This window comes from Oncorhynchus clarkii, chromosome 2 (assembly GCF_045791955.1).
Source record: "Oncorhynchus clarkii lewisi isolate Uvic-CL-2024 chromosome 2, UVic_Ocla_1.0, whole genome shotgun sequence".
In the NCBI taxonomy this organism is placed as follows: domain Eukaryota; kingdom Metazoa; phylum Chordata; class Actinopteri; order Salmoniformes; family Salmonidae; genus Oncorhynchus; species Oncorhynchus clarkii.
The window spans coordinates 69,105,425-69,125,158 of NC_092148.1; the positions used below are offsets into that span (position 1 = coordinate 69,105,425).

Here is a 19,734-nt window from a genome sequence, read left to right on the forward strand (position 1 = left end):
CACTTTGCCTTGATGACAGCTTTGCACACGCTTGGCATTCTCTCAACCTGCTTCACCTGGAATGCTTTTCCAACAGTCTTGAAGGAGTTCCCACATGTGCTGAGCACCTGTTGGCTGCTTTTCCTTCACTCTGCGGTCCAACTTATTCCAAACTATCTCAATTGGGTTGAGGTCGGGTGATTGTGGAGGCCAGGTCATCTGATGCAGCCCTTCATCACTCTTCTTCTTGGTCAAATAGCCCTTACACAGCCTGGAGGCGTGTTGGGTCATAGTCCCACAACGCGCAAACCAGATGGGATGGCGTATAGCTGCAGAATGCTGTTGTAGCCATGCTGGTTAAGTGTGCAGTCATGCAGTCTCCTCTGAACAGTTGATGTTGAGATGTCTGTTACCTGAACATTTATTTAGGCTGCCATTTCTGAGGCTGGTAATTCTAATGAACTTATCCTCTGCAGCAGAGGTAACTCTGGGTCTCCCTTTACTGTGGCGGTCCTCATGAGAGCCAGTTTCATCATAGTGCTTGATGGTTTTTGTGACTTCACTTGAAGAAACTTTCAAAGTTCTTGACATTTTCTGGATTGACTGACCTTCATGTCTTAAAGTAATGGACTGTCATTTCTCTTTGCTTATTTGAGCGGTTCTTGCCATAATATAGACTGGATATTTTACCAAATAGGGCTACCTTCTGTATATACGAACCCTACCTTGTTACAACACAAGTGATTGTCTCAAATGCATTGAGGAAAGAAATTCCACAATTGAACTGTTAACAGGTTGAGCTAACATGCGCTAATGTGATTAGCATGACAATTGTAAGTAACAGCAAACTTTCCAGGACAGACATGTCTTATATGGGCAGAAAGCTTAAATTCTTGTTAATCTAACTGCACTGTCCAATTCACAGTAGCTATTACAGTGAAAAAAATACCATGCCCTTGTTTGAGGAGAGTGCACAACAACAAAAATGATCACGCCAACTGGCTTGAAACATTCACCTCTGAATTGAAGATTACTTCAATTCAGTTATCTTGCTATGATTTTTCATCCGGAGGGTCCCAGAGATAAAATGTAGCATAGTTTTGTTTGATAAAATCTATTTTTATATTAAAATGTAGTAACTGGGTTCTACAGTTTGAACCCCTGCTGTCTCTGGCTCCACACTCACCCCGCCCGGCCATCTAGATGTGTGAAAGTTTGTGTATGAGCTAATGATCCATCATGTAGGACATTCCTGGGAGTGTGTACACTTAAATATGTTGTATTACCTTATCATTTTTGTATATTCTCTAGTTATGTACTTGAAAATATATAAATTGACCAAAATGTATCAATTGTATCAACTGACCAAAATAAAGGTGAAATAAAAATTCAGCACATTTGGGCAAACTTGATACAAAATATTGTCCAGTATTGCAATGCTTCACTGGATCAATTTGAAACTTTGCACACTACTGGCATCTAGTGGCCAAAACCTAAATTGCACCTAAACTGCAATATTATATTATGGCCTTTCTCGATGGAACAAAAACAATTTTGAAAACGCATGTTTTTTTGTTTGTATTATCTTTTACCAGATCTAATGTGTTATAGAAAAATGAATCCATGCTTTTGTCACTTCTAGGTTAGACTACTGCAATGCTCTAATTTCCGGCTACCCGGATAAAGCACTAAATAAACTTCAGTTAGTGCTAAATACGGCTGCTAGAATCCTGACTAGAACCAAAAAAATTGATCATATTACTCCAGTGCTAGCCTCCCTACACTGGCTTCCTGTCAAAGCAAGGGCTGATTTCAAGGTTTTACTGCTAACATACAAAGCATTACATGGGCTTGCTCCTACCCATCTCTCTGATTTGGTCTTGTCGTACATACCTACACGTACGCTACGGTCACAAGACGCAGGCCTCCTAATTGTCCCTAGAATTTCTAAGCAAACAGCTGGAGGCAGAGCTTTCTCCTATAGAGCTCCATTTTTATGGAATGGTCTGCCTACCCATGTAAGAGACGCAAACTCGATCTCAACCTTTAAGTCTTTACTGAAGACTCATCTCTTCAGTGGGTCATATGATTGAGTGTAGTCTGGCCCAGGAGTGGGAAGGTGAACGGAAAGGCTCTGGAGCAACGAACCGCTCTTGCTGTCTCTGCCTGGCCGGTTCCCCTCTTTCCACTGGGATTCTCTGCCTCTAACCCTATTACAGGGGCTGAGTCACTGGCTCTTTCATACCGTCCCTGGGAGGGGTGCGTCACTTGAGTAGGTTGAGTCACTGATGTGATCTTCCTGTCTGGGTTGTGGCCCCCCCCACCCTTGGGTTGTGCCGTGGCGGAGATCTTTATGGGCTATACTCGACCTTGTCTCAGGATGGTAAGTTGGTGATTGAAGATATCCCTCTAGTGGTGTGGGGGCTATGCTTTGGCAAAGTGGGTGGGGTTATATCCTTCCTGTTTGGCCCTGTCTGGGGGTGTCCTCGGATGGGGCCACAGTGTCTCCTGACCCCTCGTCTCAGCCTCCAGTATTTATGCTGCAGTAGTTTGTGTGTCGGGGGCTAGGGTCAGTTTGTTATATCTGGAGTACTTCTCCTGTCCTATCCGGTGTCCTGTGTGAATTTAAGTATGCCCTCTCTAATTCTCTCTTTCTCTCTCTCGGAGGACCTGAGCCCTAGGACCATGCCTCAGGACTACCTGACATGATGACTCCTTGCTGTCCCCAGTCCACCTGGCCGTGCTGCTGCTCCAGTTTCAACTGTTCTGCCTGTGATTATTATGATTATGATTATTATTATTATTATTATTTGACCATGCTGGTCATTTATGAACATTTGAACATCTTGGCCATGTTCTGTTATAATCTCCATCCGGCACAGCCAGAAGAGGACTGGCCACCCCTCATAGCCTGGTTCCTCTCTAGGTTTCTTCCTAGGTTTTGGCCTTTCTAGGGAGTTTTTCCTAGCCACCGTGCTTCTACACCTGCATTGCTTGCTGTTTGGGGTTTTAGGCTGGGTTTCTGTACAGCACTTTGAGATATCAAATCAAATTTATTTATATAGCCCTTCGTACATCAGCTGATATCTCAAAGTGCTGTACAGAAACCCAGCCTAAAACTCCAAACAGCAAGCAATGCAGGTGTAGCACGGTGGCTAGGAAAAACCCCTTAGAAAGGTATCAGCTGATGTACGAAGGGCTATATAAATACATTTGATTTTAATTATATTCTCCGACATCAATCAATTTCACATTTCTAAACTTCAAAGTGTTTCCTTTCAAATGGTATCAAGAAAATACATATCCTTGCTTCAGGTTCTGAGCTGCAGGCAGTTAGATTTGAGTGTCATTTAAGGGGAAATTTTGAAAAAAAAGGGTCCAATCCTTAAGGGGTGTTAACAAGGCACACCTTTTATTTCAAATGCATTCCAGGTAACTACCTCATGAAGCTGGTTGAGAGAATGCCAAGAGTGTGCAAAGCTGTCATCAAGGCAAAGGATGGCTACTTTGAAGAATATCAAATATTTTGGGGTTTGTTTAACACTTTTTTGGTTACTACATGATTCCATGTGTTATTTTATAGTTTTGATGTCTTCACTCTTATTCTACAATGAAGAACATAGTCAAAATAAATAATAAATAAAAACCCCGCGTCCAAACTTTTGACTGGTACTGTAGTTGACAGTGCATGTCAGAGCAAAAACCAAGTCATGAGGTTGAAGGAATTTTCTGTAGAGTTCCGAGACAAGAATGTGTCGAGGCACAGCTCTGGGGAAGAGTACCAAAAAATGTCTGCAGCATTGGACTAACACAGTGTCCTCCATCATTCTTAAATTGAAGAAGTTTGGAATTAGAGGTCGACCGATTATGATTTTTTCAACGCCGATACCGATTACTGGAGGACCAAAAAAAAGCCGATACCGATTAATCAGCAATTTTTTTTAATGTATTTGTAATAATGACAATTACAACAATACTGAATGAACACTTATTTTAACTTAATATAATACATCAATAAAATACATTTAGCCTCAAGTAAATAATGAAACATGTTAAATCTGGTTTAAATAATGCAAAAACAACATGTTGGAGAAGTAAAGTGCAATATGTGCCATGTAAAAAAGCTAACGTTTAAGTTCCTTGCTCAGAACATGAGAACATATGAAAGCTGGTCGTTCCTTTTAACATGAGTCTTCAATATTCCCAGGTAAGACGTTTTAGGTTGTAGTTATTATAGGAATTATAGGACTATTTATTTTTATACCATTTGTATTTCATATACCTTTGACTGTTGGATGTTCTTATAGGCACTTTAGTATTGCCAGTGTAACAGTATAGCTTCCGTCCCTCTCCTCGCCCCTACCAGGGCTTGAACCAGGAACACAGACAACAGCCATCCTCGAAGCATCGTTACCCATCGCTCCACAAAAGCCGCGGCCCAGAGCAAGGCGAACAACTACTCCAAGTCACAGAGCGAGTGACGTTTGAAACGCTATTAGCGCGCACTCCGCTAACTAGCTAGCCAATTCACATCAATTACACCAGCCTAATCTCGGGAGTTGATAGGCTTGAAGTCATAAACAGCTCAATGCTTGAAGCACAGCGAAGAGCAGGAAAAAAAAGTGCTGTTTGAATGAATGCCTACGATCCTGCTGCTGCCTACCATCGCTCAGTCAGACTGCTCTATTAAATATCAAATCATAGACTTAATTATAACATAGGACCCCGCCCTGCGCAACTGGGTACTGGACTTTCTGACGGGCCACCCCCAGGTGGTGAGGGTAGGTAACAACATCTCCACCCAGCTGATCCTCAACACTGGGGCCCCACAAGGGTGCGTTCTGAGCCCTCTCCTGTACTCCCTGTTCACCCACGACTGCGTGGCCATGCACGCCTCCAACTCAATCATCAAGTCTACAGACGGTGGTGGTACAGTGGTAGGCTTGATTACCAACAACGACGAGACGGCCTACAGGGAGGAGGTGAGGGCCCTCGGAGTGTGGTGTCAGGAAAATAACCTCACACTCAACATCACAAAACAAAGGAGATGATCGTGGACTTCAGGAAACAGCAGAGGGAGCACCCCCTCTATCCACATCGACAGGACAGTAGTGGAGAGGGTAGTAAGTTAAGTTCCTTGGCGTACACATCACGAACAAACTGAATTGGTCCACCCACACAGACAGTGTGGTGAAGAAGGCACAGCAGCGCCTCTTCAACCTCAGGAGGCTGAAGAAATTTGGCTTGTCACCAAAAACACTCAAACTTTTACAGATGCACAATCGAGAGCATCCTGTCGGGCTGTATCACCGCCTGGTACGGCAACTGCTCCGCCCACAACCGTAAGGTACTCCAGAGGGTAGTGAGGTATGCACAAAGCATCACCGGGGCCAAACTACCTGCCCTCCAGGACACCTACACCACCCGATGTCACAGGAAGGCCATAAAGATCATCAAGGACAACAACCACCCGAGCCACTGCCTGTTCACCCCGCTATCATCCAGAAGGCGAGGTCAGTACAGGTGCACCAAAGCAGGGACCGAGAGACTGAAAAACAGCTTCTATCTCAAGGGCATCAGACTGTTAAACAGCCACCCACTAACATTGAGTGGCTGCTGCCAACATACTGACTCAACTCCAGCCACTTTAATAATGGAAAAATTGATGTAAAAAATGTATCACTAGCCACTTTAAACAATGCCACTTCATATGTTTACATACCCTACATTACTCATCTCATATGTATATACTGTACTCGATACCATCTACTGCATCTTGCCTATGCCGTTCTGTACCATCACTCATTTATATATTTGTATGTACATATTCTTCATCCCTTTACACTTGTGTGTATAAGGTAGTTGTGAAATTGTTAGGTTAGATTACGCTTTGGTTATTACTGCATTGTCGGAACTAGAAGCACAAGCATTTCGCTACACTTGCATTAACATCTGCTAACCATGTGTATGTGACAAATAAAATTTGATTTAATATGGTCAAATCAAGGAAACTATCATTTCGAAAACAAAACGTTTATTCTTTCAGTGAAATACGGAATCGGTCCGTATTTTATCTAACGGATGGCATCCTTAAGTCTAAATATTGCTGTTACATTGTACAACCTTCAATGTTATGTCATAATTAGGTACAATTCTGGCAAATTAATTACGGTCTTTGTTAGGAATAAATAGACTTTACACAGTTCGCAACGAGCCAGGTGGGCCAAACTGCTGCATATACCCGGACTGCTTGAAGTGACAGAATTTCCCTAATTATAAGAAATTCATGTTAGCAGGCAATATTAACTAAATATGCAGGTTTAGAAATATATACTTGTGTATTGATTTAAAAAAAAGGCATTGATGTTTATGGTTCGGTTTGGTGCAATGACAGTGCTAAATCGCCTATTTGGCGAAGTAGGCTGTGATTTCGATGAGAAACTAACAGGCACCGCATCGATTATATGCAACGCAGGACACGCTAGATAACTACACATGGTTGATGATATTACTAGTTTAACTAGTGATTATGTTTAGATTGTTTTTTTATATGATAAGTTTAATGCTAGCTAGCCACTTACCTTGGCTTCTTGCTGCCCTCGCGTAACAGGTATGCCATGCAGGCTTCTCGTGGAGTGCAATGTAAGGCAGGTGGTTGGAGCATTGGACTAGTAACCGGAAGGTTGCAAAAACAAATCCCCGAGCTGACAAGGTAAAATTTTGTTGTTCTGCCCCTGAACAAGGCAGTTAACCCACCGTTCCTAGGCCGTCATTGAAAATAAGAATGTGTTCTTAATAACCTCTTGAAGCTAGGGGGAACTATTTTTACGTTTGGAAAAATAACATTCCCAAAGTAAACAGCCTATTTCTCATGACCAGATGCTAGAATATGCATATAATTGACAGATTAGGATAGAAAACATTAAAGTTTCCAAAACTGTTAACATATTGTCTGAGTATAACAGAACTGATATTGCAGGCGAAAGCCTGAGGATAATCCAATCAGGAAGTGCCTCTTATTTTGAAACTTCTGTGTTCCTATGCGTGCCTGTCCTTCATTTAAAGGGATATCAACCAGATTCCTTTTTCTGTGGCTTCCCTAAGGTGTCAGTCTTTAGACATAGTTTCAGGCTTTTATTTTGAAAAAATGAGCGTGAACGATCACATTGCGTAAGTGGATAGGTGGGGGCTCTCAGAGTGAGTTGGTGCTCAATTGAGTAAAATGGCCATTGTTCCTCCCGCTGTTATGGAAAAAGCTACACACTCGGTTGATATATTATCGAATATATATTTTAAAAACTACCTGAGGAATGATTATAAAATATGTTTGACATGTTTCTGTTTCTGAACATAACCCGACAAACAAACGTTGGTATTTTGGGCATAAAAATAATCTTTATGGAACAAAAGGAACATTTGCTGTGTAACTGGGAGTCTCGTGAGTGAAAACATCCAAAGATCAAAGGTAAATGGTTAATTTGATTGCTTTTCTGATTTTCGTGACCAAGCTTCCTGATGCTAAGTGTACATAATGCTATTCCAGGCTATCGATAAACTTACACAAACGCTTGGATTGCTTTCGCTGTAAAGCATAATTTCAAAATCTGAGACGACAGGGTGATTAACAAAAGGCTAAGCGGTGTTTCAAAATATTGCACTTGTGATTTCATGAATATGAATATTTTCTAGTAATATTATTTGACTGTTGCGCTATGCTATTCAGCGTTGCTGATGCCAATTATCCCAGATGGGTGGTTCAGAGGTTAACTGACATGCCTAGTTAAATAAAGGTGTAAAAAAAAAAAAAAAAAAAAAAAAATCGGTGTTCAAAAATACAGATTTCCGATTGTTATGAAAACTTGAAATCGGCCCTTCCGATTAATCGGTAGACCTCTATTTGGAACCTCTTCCTAGAGCTGGCCGCCTGGCCAAACTGAGCAATCGGGGGAGAAGGACCTTGGTCAGGGAGGTGACCTAGAAGCCAATGGTCACTCTGACAGAGCTCCTCTGTGGAGATGGGAGAACCTTCCAGAAGGACAATCATCTCTGCAGCACTCCACCAATCAGGCATACATTGTAGCGTGGCCAGACGGAAGCCACCCCTCACTTTAATAACTCTACCTACCTGCTTCCGCACCGGTACCCCCTGTTTATAGCACCGCTACTGTTATTTACTGCTGCTCTTTAATTATTTGTTATTCTTACTTTTTTTTGTTTGGGGGGGGGGGGGGGGGGGGGGGGGGGGTGTTTTCTTAAAAATGCATTGTTGGTTAAGGGCTTATAAGTAAGCATTTCACTGTAAGGTTATATTCGGCATGTGACAAATACAATTTGATTTGACTAAACAGCCCATTTGTAGTTTGCTAAAAGGCACCTTAAGGACTCGGACTATGAAAAACAAGAATCTCTGGTCTGAACTCTTCGGCCTGAATGCCAAGCGTCATGTCTGGACGAAACCTGGCACCATCCCTACGGTGAAGCATGGTGGTGGCAGCCTCCAACCTGACAAGAGTTTGAGAGGATCAGCAGAGAAGGGAGAAACTCCCCAAATACAGGTGTGCCAAGTTTGTAGCATCATACCCAAGAAGACAAAGCTGTAATCACTGCCAAAAGGTGATTCAACAAAGTACTGAGTAAAAGGTCTGAATACTTATGTAATTGTGATCAGTTTCAACAAATATCTATTTGCAAAAATGTCTAAAACCTGTTTTTGCTTTGTCATTATGGTGTATTGTGTGTAGATTAACGAGGGACCGTCACGTAACAAAATGCGGAAAAAGTGAAGGGGTCTGAATTCTTTCCAAATGCACTGTATATACCTGTTGAAGCCAGCTCTCTCGTTCTTGACATTCATGTTAAGTCTGATGGTCTCCAGTCCGGCGGTAGTGACGATGGTCTCTGTAGTGACCATTTCCTTGGATACTATCTCCATAGTAACAGATTCAGTCTTTTCTTCCTCTTCCTCGCTGTCTGAGCCTCCTGATGAAGAGGTGTCTGATGCTACCAGGGGAGCCTTCCTCGCCACACACACACTCCACACACATGCTGCAGAGAAAACACACAATTATACACACATGCTCTGCAAAGTGAACACACTTTGCATTAGGAACACCTGCTCTTTCCATGACAGACTGACCAGCTATGATCCCTCATTGATGTCACTTGTTAAATTCACGTCAATCAGTGTAAATGAAGGGGAGGAGACAGGTTAAAGAAGGATTTTTACGTCTTGAGACAACTGAGACATGGATTGTGTACGTGTGCCATTCAGAGTGTGAATGGGCAAGACAAAAGATTGAAGTGCCTTTGAACTGGGTATGGTAGTAGGTGCCAAGCACACCGGTTTGAGTGTGTTAAAAACTGCAACACTGCTGGGTTTTTCAACAATTCCTGTGTGTATCAAGAATGATCCACCACCCAAAGGACATCCAGCAAACTTGACAACTGTGTGTAGCATTGGAGTCAACATGGGCCAGCATCCCTGTGGAACACTTTCGACACCTTGTAGAGTCCACGCCCCAACGAATTGAGGCGGTTCTGAGGACAAAAGGGGGTGCAACTCAATATTAGGAAGGTGTTCCTAATGTTTTGTACACTCAGTGTACACAAACAACTCACAATGCAGGGAGAGTACACACAGACTTACGGTTCATTCCCTGGCTGGGTTTAGTTTTGTCTGACCCACAGATCTCCGAGTCCACTGGAGAAGTGCATCTCAAACCTGTCTCTGAACTGAACACACAAACACACGTGTCAGAATATAATCCTATACATAAGCAGCAGAAGGTTAAAAAAGATGGGCTGAAACATTGCTGCACTCACCAGCAAAAGGGCTGAAAGTCAGTGAACTTGGCCCAGCCCTTCTCAGCCTCTGTAGTTACAGGCTGTGGGGCGGGACTTCCCCATGCGTCTACGGCCACTCCGTGCTTGGGGGCAGGGCTGTCCCATGGGTCTACGCCCACTCCAGGCTTGGGGGCGGGGCTAACCCATGGGTCTACACCCACTCCAGGCGTGGGGGCGGGGCTACCCCATGGGTCTACACCCACTCCAGGCTTGGGGGCGGGGCTACCCCATGGGTCTACACCCACTCCAGGCTTGGGGGCGGGGCTACCCCATGGGTCTACACCCACTCCAGGCTTGGGGGCGGGGCTACCCCATGGGTCCACTCCAGATGAGGGGGAGTTAAAGTTCACCTCCCCGAAACTAGCCGCCCAGCCAGGGCCTGAGAGAAACGACAACTCAGAAAAAGCACCAGACACACAAAAACTTATACTACCACAGCAACACACAACCAAAGAAAACTAGAACCACACACAACCACAAAAACACCCCACAAACAAAAACACTCCACAGCAAACCCATGAAATACCCCCACCCACACAAGCAGACCTGGGGTCAAATAGTCATCCTTACTCTGTGCAGTCTCTGTCTGGCTGATGTTCTTGCTGTGTTCAGTCTGACCTGTGACCTCATTAGGCACCTCCCCCTCTGTGTCAGAACCTGTTGACTTATCAGGAGTATCGCTCATCCCATCACTCTGAGCCGATCCAACAGACGTCTGTGGCCCCCCAAACCTGAGAAACCAAGAGAGAGCATTACGTGTGTGTGTGTGTGTGTGTGTGTGTGTCTGTATGTATGTAGATCTCCGGTCTAAATTGGATCACTCTGTTTTCAAAGAATTTTCCTGAGCATCAGGAAAAGCAAATTCTAGTATATTCAAGGTTTAAAAGGCTCCTAAAGTTTGTAACTTTAAAATGTCAGATTTGATTTTCCCTAACAAAAAAAATGCATTAACCCACACAAACATTTCCATTAACTATAATCCACATTTCCTGTTGAAGGATTATTTTCCTGCCGTGAGAAGCAGGCTCAAGTTAAGATAGCATATATGTAGGCCTGTGTGTGTGTGTACAAAGTCCCGGTGTGTTGTATTGTTAATGAGTTTGTGTGTACCTGGTCCTAGACTTGGTGTGCATAGTATAGTTGATCTCTCTCTCCTCCCAGATGTCTTCTTCCTCGCTGTCATCAAACAACTGGATCTTCTCTTTAGTGCAGGCCTCAAATGCTGCAGTCTTAGCCTGTGAGCGAACGCAAACACAATGTATACGTATAGATTCCCTGCATGACTGTACTCCAAGAGCATTTTAGGTAATGACAGACAGTAAATTTCAAAACTGGAAGCACATATGAGGTAGATACTATTGACTCAGTCACTCACAGTGTCCTCTGTGTCCACGTTGAAGTTGATCTCTTTGATCCGGTCAAAGGTGGCACTGCAGCACAGAACATACACACTCAGTCATAATCAAGTCAGAACCACTTAAGGAAGTTAAGTTTTAAGTTCCTCGGCGTACACATTACGGACAATCTGAAATGGTCCACCCACACAGACAGCGAGGTGAAGAAGGTGCAGCAGCGCCTCGTCAACCTCAGGAGGCTGAAGAAATTTGGCTCGTCACCAAAAACACTCAAACTTCTACAGACGCAATCGAGAGCATCCTGTCGGGCTGCATCACTGCCTGGTACGGCAGCTGCTCCGCCCATAACCGGAAGGCTCTCCAGAGGGTAGTGAGGACTGCACAACGCATCACCGGGTGAAAACTACCTGCCCTCCAGGACACCTACACCACCCGATGTCACAGGAAGGCCAAAGATCATCAAGGACAACAACCACCCGAGCCACTGCCTGTTCACCCCGCTATCATCCAGAAGGCGAGGTCAGTACAGGTGCATCAAAGCTGGGACAGAGACTGAAAAACAGCTTCTATCTCAAGGCCATCAGACTGTTAAACAGCCACCACTAACATTGAGTGGCAGCTGCCAACATACTGACTCAACTCCAGCCACTTTAATAATGGAAAAATTGATGTAATCAATTTATCACTAGCCACTTTATATTATTTAATGTTTACTTACCCTACATTACTCATCTCATATACTGTACTCTATACCATCTACTGCATAGTGCATATGCCATTCGGCCATCACTCATTTATATATTTTTATGTACATATTCATTCCTTTACACTTGTGTGTATAAGGTAGTAGTTGTGAAATTGTTAGGTTATATTACTTGTTAGATATTACTGCATGGTCGGAACTAGAAGCACAAGCATTTCGCTACACTTGCATTAAGACCTGCTAACCATGTGTATGTGACAAATACATTTGTTCGATTGAACTTACTTGATGTCACGTTTGTGCGTCTTACCTGATGTTGTCGCTGTGTTCTGAGAACTCGTCGTCATTGAAGCCAAACTGATCCACAAAGTTAGCAGTCATCTGCTGGATTTGGTAGTCTGAGAATGTCTGTAAGATATCAGTCATATAAAACAGACCTAGATCATGGTAGCTACCAGGACAGAGTAGGAGCAGTAGATGACTTTCTAAATTCGTGTACCTGTTGCAGTGACAGCTCTTTGGGGAAGGGACTCTGTCGGTCGTCGTCTTCACTGGAGGAGCGCAGGTTGTGAGACACCTGGAACACACAGAAGCCAGGGGTTTTACATGTGTATATATACTGAACAAAAAATAAAATGTAAGTTGTAAAGTGTTGGTCCTGTTTCATGAGCTGAAAAGATCCTAGAATGTTTTATTTTATTTCTTATTTCTCAAATTTGGTGCAAAAATGTGTTTACATCCCTGTAAGTGAACATTTCTCCTTTACCAAGATAATCTATCCACCTGACAGGTGTGGCATATCAAGAAGCTGATTAAACAGCATGATCATTACACAGGTACATCTTGTGCTGGGGACAATAAAAGCCACTAAAATGTGCATTTTTGTCACACAACGCCACAGATGTCTCAAGTTTGGCGGGAGCGTGCAATTGGCATGCTTACTTCAGGAATGTCCACCAGAGCTGTTTCCAGAGAATTGAATGATCATTTCTCTACCAAAAGCCATTTCTCTACCATAAGCCGCTTCCAACGTAATTTTAGAGAATCTGGTGAACCGGCCTCATAACCGCAGACCACGTGTAACCACGCCAGCCCAGGACCTCCACATCTGGATTCTTCACCAGCTGGATCCTCTCAGGCCAGCCACCCGGACAGCTGATGAAACTGAGGAGTATTTCTGTATGTAATAAAGCTGTTTTGTGGGGAAAACCTCATTTGGATTGCTTGGGCCTGGCTCCCCAGTGGGTGGGTCTATGCCCTCCCAGGCCCACCAATGGCTGCGCTCCTGCCCAGTCATGTGAAATCCATCGATTAGGACCAAATGTATTTATTTAAATTGACTGATTTCCTTATATGAACTGAAACTCAGTAAAATCTTAGAAATTGTTGCGTATATATTTGTGGTATGCAGAGTTCCCCCTATATTCATTTAGCTGCTAAACTGTTGCAAAATAAAATATTATATATCAAATAAAAAACAGTGTTCGGAAAGTATTCCGACCCCTTGACTTTTTCCAAAATGTTGTTACGTTACAGCTTTTTAAAATTAATTAAATGTTTTTAAAAACAATCTACACACAATACCCCATAATGACAAAGCGAAAACAGGTTAAATGTTTTTGTAAATTGATAAAAATACCTTATTTACATAAGTATTCAGACCCTTTGCTATGAGGCTGGAAATTGAGCTCAGGTGCATCCTGTTTCCATTGATCATCCTTGAGATGTTTCTACAACTTTGAGTCCACCTCTGGTCAATTCAATTGATTGGACATGATTTGGAAAAGCACACACCTGTCTATATAAGGTCCCACAGTTGACAGTGCATGTCAGAGCAAAAACCAAGCCATGAGGTCGACGGAATTGACCGTAGAGCTCCGAGACAGGATTGTGTCGAGGCACAGATCTGGGGAACAGTACCAAAACATTTCAGCAGCATTGAAGATCCCCAAGAAGACAGTGGCCTCCATCCTTAAATGGAAGAAGTTTGGAACCACCAAGACTCTTCCTAGAGCTGGACACCCAGCCAAACAGAGCAATCAGGGGAGGAAGGCCTTGGTCAGGGAGGTGAACAAGAACCCGATGGTCACTGACAGAGCTCCAGAGTTCCTCTGTGGAGATGGTAGAACCTTCCAGAAGGACAACCATCTCTGCAGCACTCCGGCCTTTATGGTAGAGTGGCCAGACGGAAGTCACTCCAGGTGGGCGGCAGTGCCTGTTAATGAGGAGTTCGCCAAAAGGCACCTAAAGGACTCTCAGACCATGCGAAACAAGGTTCCTTAGCCTGAATGCCAAACATCACATCTGGAGGATGGCACCATCCCTACGATGAAGCATGGTGGTGGCAGCATCAAGCTCGGGGGATGTTTTTTAGCGGCAGAGACTGGGGAAACTAGTCAGGATCGAGGGAAAGATGAATGGAGCAAAGTACAGAGATCCTTGATGAAAATACGCTCCAGAAAGCTCAGGACCTCAGACTGGGTTCATCTTCCAACAGGACAATGACACTATGCACACAGTCAAGACAACACAGGAGTGGCTTCAGGACAAGTCTCTGAATGTCTTTGAGTGGCCCAGCCAGAGCCCGGACTTGAACCCGATCAAGAGCCCTGAAAATAACTGTGCAGCGATGCTCCCCATCCAACCCGACAGCGCTTGACAGGATCTGCAAAGGGATAAACTCCCCAAATACAGATGTGCCAAGCTTATACCCAAGAAGACTCAAGGCTGTAATCACTGCCAAAGGGGCTTCAACAAAGTACTGAGTAAAGGGTCTGAATGCTAATGTAAATGTCATATTTCAGTATTTAAAAAAAACATTTTTACAACAAAAAAAAAACCTGTGTTAGCTTTGTCATTATGGAGTATTGTGCGTCGATTGATAAACTATTTAATACATTTTAGACTAAGGCTGTAACATAAAATGTAGAAAAAGTTACGCTACAGCCTTATACTAAAATGGATTAAGTTTGTTGTTGTTCCTCAATATATATATATATTTTAATGACGAGACACGCACTTAAATGGATAGTCGTTGGCTTATTGGCAAAGTCCCCCGCTTGTACCAATGCACACCCCCCCGGCTACCCTTGCCACCACTCCTGAAGAAAATGCTATGGGAATCACTGGTGTGCATTTGTGTGAGCAGGTAGGTATGTGTACCAGGTCTACAGTGTTCTTCCTGTTGGTCTCTGTCAGGGCCTGGTCTACAAAGCTCTCCCAGCGCCCCCTGCAATCCTTAGGCAGCTCTGCAACACAGACAGTAGAGAGCTTCACACATATTTACTCTACAATAAGCTTGCTATGTCCGTAGGCCTAAGTAACACATACAGCCCTACCTGTAATAAGGCTGCTGATCTGGATGCGGACTGGTCCTTTCTCCATGTTACAGACTACAGTATTAGCGATTCTTGTCAGGTGACCCATGTAGCCTCTCCTCATACCCCCCTCTGCCCTGAGAACACACACGTTCATGAGAAAATGTAACATGCACAATTACATTTATAAACGTTAACAACCTACACTCGTGACAAACCAATCACAGATGACAAAACAAGAGCAAAAACAGCTGAACTGTTGAATCTGTTTAACTTTAACAGTTTGAGGGCTCTATTAACAAACCTAACGCAGTGGTAAATCTAAGCGCTGGCAGAGCTTAATAGGTTCAGGGTGTGCCAGAAATATTTGTTATATTTTCAGAGGGAAATATGAGCGCAATAGCTGGCAGTGGCATGAAATGGCTGGGTTTTGATGAATAAACAAGCTGTCGGTGTGATGAGGGCTTGGCCACTCACTGGCCAATCAACATGTTCCATGGCTTAATACTGAATGTGTTTTGTTTCAAGTTCTGTAGGTTACTGACAGCATTTGCATTGTCATCAACACCAATTCGTCTTGGAGTACAGAATATTCTCTTTCTGGTCCATTGTGGATTGATCCTACAGTTTTTAAATTGCATAGGCTACAGTAACAATTAGCAACAGAAATGTTGTTATTTTATTTTTTAATCCAGTGTTTGCTCAATAGCCTGTTTGGAGTGTTGCTGGTCAACGTAACAATTCTCTTCAACGAGCCTAACCACGCCTACATGTCCTTACTCATTGCACTTCTCCTAAAATAAAAAAATACTAGGCTCCCATAAATTGTATGTGTGAGGCACGTTCTCAATATAGCATAGGCATACTGTTGCTATTGCATTATAGGACAGAATAATTTAATTAAGTCTAGAGGAGTGCGTCTTTGGTAACCAGATGAGGCACTCTTTGGAGATGGATACTCGAACAAGCAAAATTAACTCAGACGAATAGACCATTTAAACACCTTTCATGGAAGGCTACTTTGCAATGCCAGGATAAAAAACACAACGCATTGCTGTTGAACCAGCCTTAGTAGCGTCGGGTAAGGGCAGCTTATTGAGGGCTTGATATCAAACAAAAAAAAGCAATCTGTTTATTAAAACACCAACATTATTTCTAAATCGGACGGGGTCAGAAGCGTTATATCATAAAATCGCTTCTCTCATTCCATGGCACCATGTAAACACGTAAGCCTAAATGTCTTTACTCATAACATTCACATGACTACACAAAATACAATTGTATCATTGATATGGCATTATAGGAGGACTGAATAGTTTGGAGGAGCATGTCTTTGGTAATCGGATAAAGGGCGCTCTTTGAAAATGGAGATGGATAGCATGAGGGCAAAAACCTAAAATATTTCAAAGCACTCTCAGTAGACCATTTAGAAGCCTTCATTCGTAGGCTACTTGGCTAATGGCCAGGATAAAAAGATGCACCTATGCGATGCTGTTAAACCAACTTTGATTGAGGGGAGGGTAGGCTATGCTTGGTTTTGAAATAAAATGAGGGGAAAGCAATTGTTTTTTTATGTTTGTAAATACAAGATTCACGGGCACATCCCTCTTCCATGGGCACTGTGCATTATGGCTGGTAAGGCTGCACTTCCACTCTCAACATCCATGTCATTATTAATTGCATTACCCTTAAGACATGCTTTTTGTGAGTCTTAAAACTTCCCATTAGCGCTGCATGAAGTTTTCACTTTTGCGCTTGTTTTTAATGACACACCTCAAATATTGCCACCCCTCCTCGCGCTAATGTTAGACAGGTAAATTGCCGAACCTGGCGTTAGGGCTGGAAAATGCCACCGCACCAGTATTTAGATTACAAAATTGCAAACTAATGTGCGTTTGACACTTGCGCCTCCTTAGGGCTCTATTTTCTCCAGCACTGAGTGTCTTACTGAGTCTTATCATTCTCCTCCCAGGCCTCCAATATCCTCTGAACCAGACGACAGTCCTGAAACAACTACAGATGGAGAGAGAGAAAGAAAGAGAGTGAGGGAGAGGGAGACCTTGAGAGAGAATATGTTAGATAAACACAGGCAGACAGAGACACGTACATGGGTCACCAGTGGGTTATGTGTGGAGATGTCAGGAGGAACAGAGGGCAGTGGTGGTTTGGGGCCAGGCAAGGCATGGTTTTCCTGGGGCTCCTGCTGAAGCCTGGGTTTTTCCTGGGTCGGGAGGCTGCCCTGAGGATTCTCCTTCTGGGGAAACATGGGATTTTCCTGGGCCACAAAGCTGGCCTGGGGAATGTCCTCCAGGGGAACCAAGGGCCTTTCCTGGATAACCAGGCCAACCTGGGGGCTCTCCTCCTGAGCAGAGTGGCTGAGAATGGCTGCCACACACAGTTCCACTTGGAAGTGCAGGAAGTTGTTCCAGGTGTACTTAAAGAACAGGTCCTGCAACACACAACACAAACAGGTTAACAGATAAAATATGTATACAAACCAGGACATGGTGTGTGCGAGTATACTCACCAGTAGGAGGCTTATGGTCTGGAGTCTGCAGAGCTCCAGTGTGACGGTGTTGTTATAAATCGTGTCGTCAAAACAGGTGTAATAACTCATGTTAGTGGTCTGTAGTAGGGAGGCCATTAGTCTGGCCACATGGAGACGACAGTTACCCAGTGGCACCTCCAACACACCTAGACTGGTCAGCATGGGGGTCCGCTAGAAACACACGCACATAGACACAGATGTAATTTAGTTTTATGGTGTGATGAATAGCTGACATTACAGCTCCAAGAATGTATAACACCGCAAGACTGGAAGGGTGACATAGAGAATACAGGATGTGTGTATGTTGAAGGTGTGCATAGGCTTGCACAGTATACTGAGGTACTTGGAAATAGCCACAGAATGGTTTTTCAATAGCGTCAACATTACAACTATTTATTTGAAGTTTTTCCAAAACATTTTTATATATACTTAAGTAAATACCTGCAGTCAACTTGTGCAATATGTTAAGAGATAAAGCAGATCTCGTTCCTCATTTCACCGGTCACATTACATTATGAAGCTTACCTTAGTTCCACAGAACAGTTGAGCCATCTCCTGTTTGTTTGTAAATAGCACAACGGGAGAAAGCGGGAGCAGGTTGAGTCCAGCTGTGTATTGACAGGGGTCGCGTTTTATATTGAAAGTTGTGTTTTTTTGCTTCAACAGAGTGATCAGGGACATGCAACTAAAGTTATCCATCACAGAAAATATATTAGTGCAACACATTCGGCAGAAAATAGCTTAATTTTCATCAGATGACAACAGAAGTGCTACTCTATTTGGCTGGCAGCCACATAAGTGAATGAGCTTACAATGAAAAAGAATGGTATTTTTTTTGCAAAAACAATGCATGGCTGCCATATTTCTAAAGTGTATTTATAGAAAGAATGTAGCCAGCTACATTTCCTAATGTTTTGTTTTAAGTTAATCTAGCATTTTACCTAAGAAAATTAAGCTGGCTACACAGAGAAAGGTACCGGTAAATGTAGCTACACATCAGTCAGAGCGCTGTCTGGTGATAGAATGCCGGTTCATTCGTGAACTCTCATCCGAGTGGAGAAGTACAACTGAAGCACAAAATGCGTTCGATCCCGAGCAGAAATTACAATAAGAAGCATTTTAGATCTGCGTCGAAAAAAACGCAGCAAGATATTTCTGCGTTGTATCTTTTTTTCCTGCATGAAAAACACCCTATTTTACACTGCTGCTACTCATCATCTATGCATTGTCACTTTAACTATACACCCACATATTACCTCAATTAGCCCGACTAACCGGTGCCCCCGCACATCGACTTTGTCCCAGTACCACCTGTAAAGATTCGCTACTGTTATTTTCACTGTCCATTTCCTTTTTTTTCTCCACTGATCGCTCGTTCACCATTACTTGTGCTAATTTTGTTAGCATTCTGGTAATAGACACCCGATGGGCTATTTAAAACGTTTTTTTGGTGCCCCCTTGTGTACTAATACCGTAAATCCCAGGATGAGAAAAGGACAATATGAAAACCGCCCAACCCTGTGTGTGGGTGGGTGTGTGTGTGTGTGTGTGTGTGCGCGCGCGCGCGAGCGAGTTTACCCTGGGAGGATCCAGCAGTAGTTGGTGGTAGTGTTTGAGGTGGGGTTGGACAGCCTGCAGGATGCTGCTGACGACACACCTTTCATATCCCAGAACACACACATCCAGCACACCTTCCACTCTGGAACACACACACACCAAACACACAGTTAGGATTTGTGAAAATCTGTGAGTCAAAGAGGGGCTAGCCTATGACCAAATTCCTATACATCCTATTTGGTAGGCTTTATAGGAATGTGAGAATGGAACACCAACCCCGGCCTCCTGATCTCCAGTAAGGTGAGAAGGACTTGAGTTCCGTAGACGATGCAGCTCTCTTTGCTCTCTCCCACAAACATGTTGTCCAGCAGCTGACTCACACACTCCTGCCTGCAGGAACACAGGACAGAGGGAATTACAGGTAGGTAGGTA

The 19,734-nt window shown here is 43.5% G+C and overlaps 1 protein-coding gene across 13 annotated transcripts in view; it reads right to left on the bottom strand.

The window, feature by feature from the left end:
* The window catches only part of LOC139372854 (serine/threonine-protein phosphatase 6 regulatory subunit 2-like), a 28,671-nt gene that overhangs the window by 5,481 nt on the left and 3,456 nt on the right, over positions 1-19,734 (bottom strand). For 6 of the 13 annotated variants that reach the window (XM_071112764.1, XM_071112759.1, XM_071112695.1 and 3 more), the window contains 15 exons: positions 19,579-19,692; positions 19,324-19,444; positions 17,725-17,916; positions 17,305-17,646; positions 17,146-17,210; positions 15,219-15,334; positions 15,043-15,128; positions 12,380-12,457; positions 12,191-12,288; positions 11,198-11,252; positions 10,933-11,057; positions 10,393-10,553; positions 9,802-10,201; positions 9,626-9,711; positions 8,799-9,024 (listed from right to left, as the gene is read on the bottom strand). In XM_071112764.1, the coding sequence (XP_070968865.1) occupies positions 8,799-9,024; positions 9,626-9,711; positions 9,802-10,201; positions 10,393-10,553; positions 10,933-11,057; positions 11,198-11,252; positions 12,191-12,288; positions 12,380-12,457; positions 15,043-15,128; positions 15,219-15,334; positions 17,146-17,210; positions 17,305-17,646; positions 17,725-17,916; positions 19,324-19,444; positions 19,579-19,692 (2,265 nt within the window). Of the gene's footprint in view, positions 1-8,208; positions 8,482-8,798; positions 9,025-9,625; positions 9,712-9,801; positions 10,202-10,392; positions 10,554-10,932; positions 11,058-11,197; positions 11,253-12,190; positions 12,289-12,379; positions 12,458-15,042; positions 15,129-15,218; positions 15,335-17,145; positions 17,211-17,304; positions 17,647-17,724; positions 17,917-19,323; positions 19,445-19,578; positions 19,693-19,734 lie in introns of those variants that run through there. The other 7 variants (XM_071112730.1, XM_071112752.1, XM_071112745.1 and 4 more) reach the window with 3 other exon arrangements.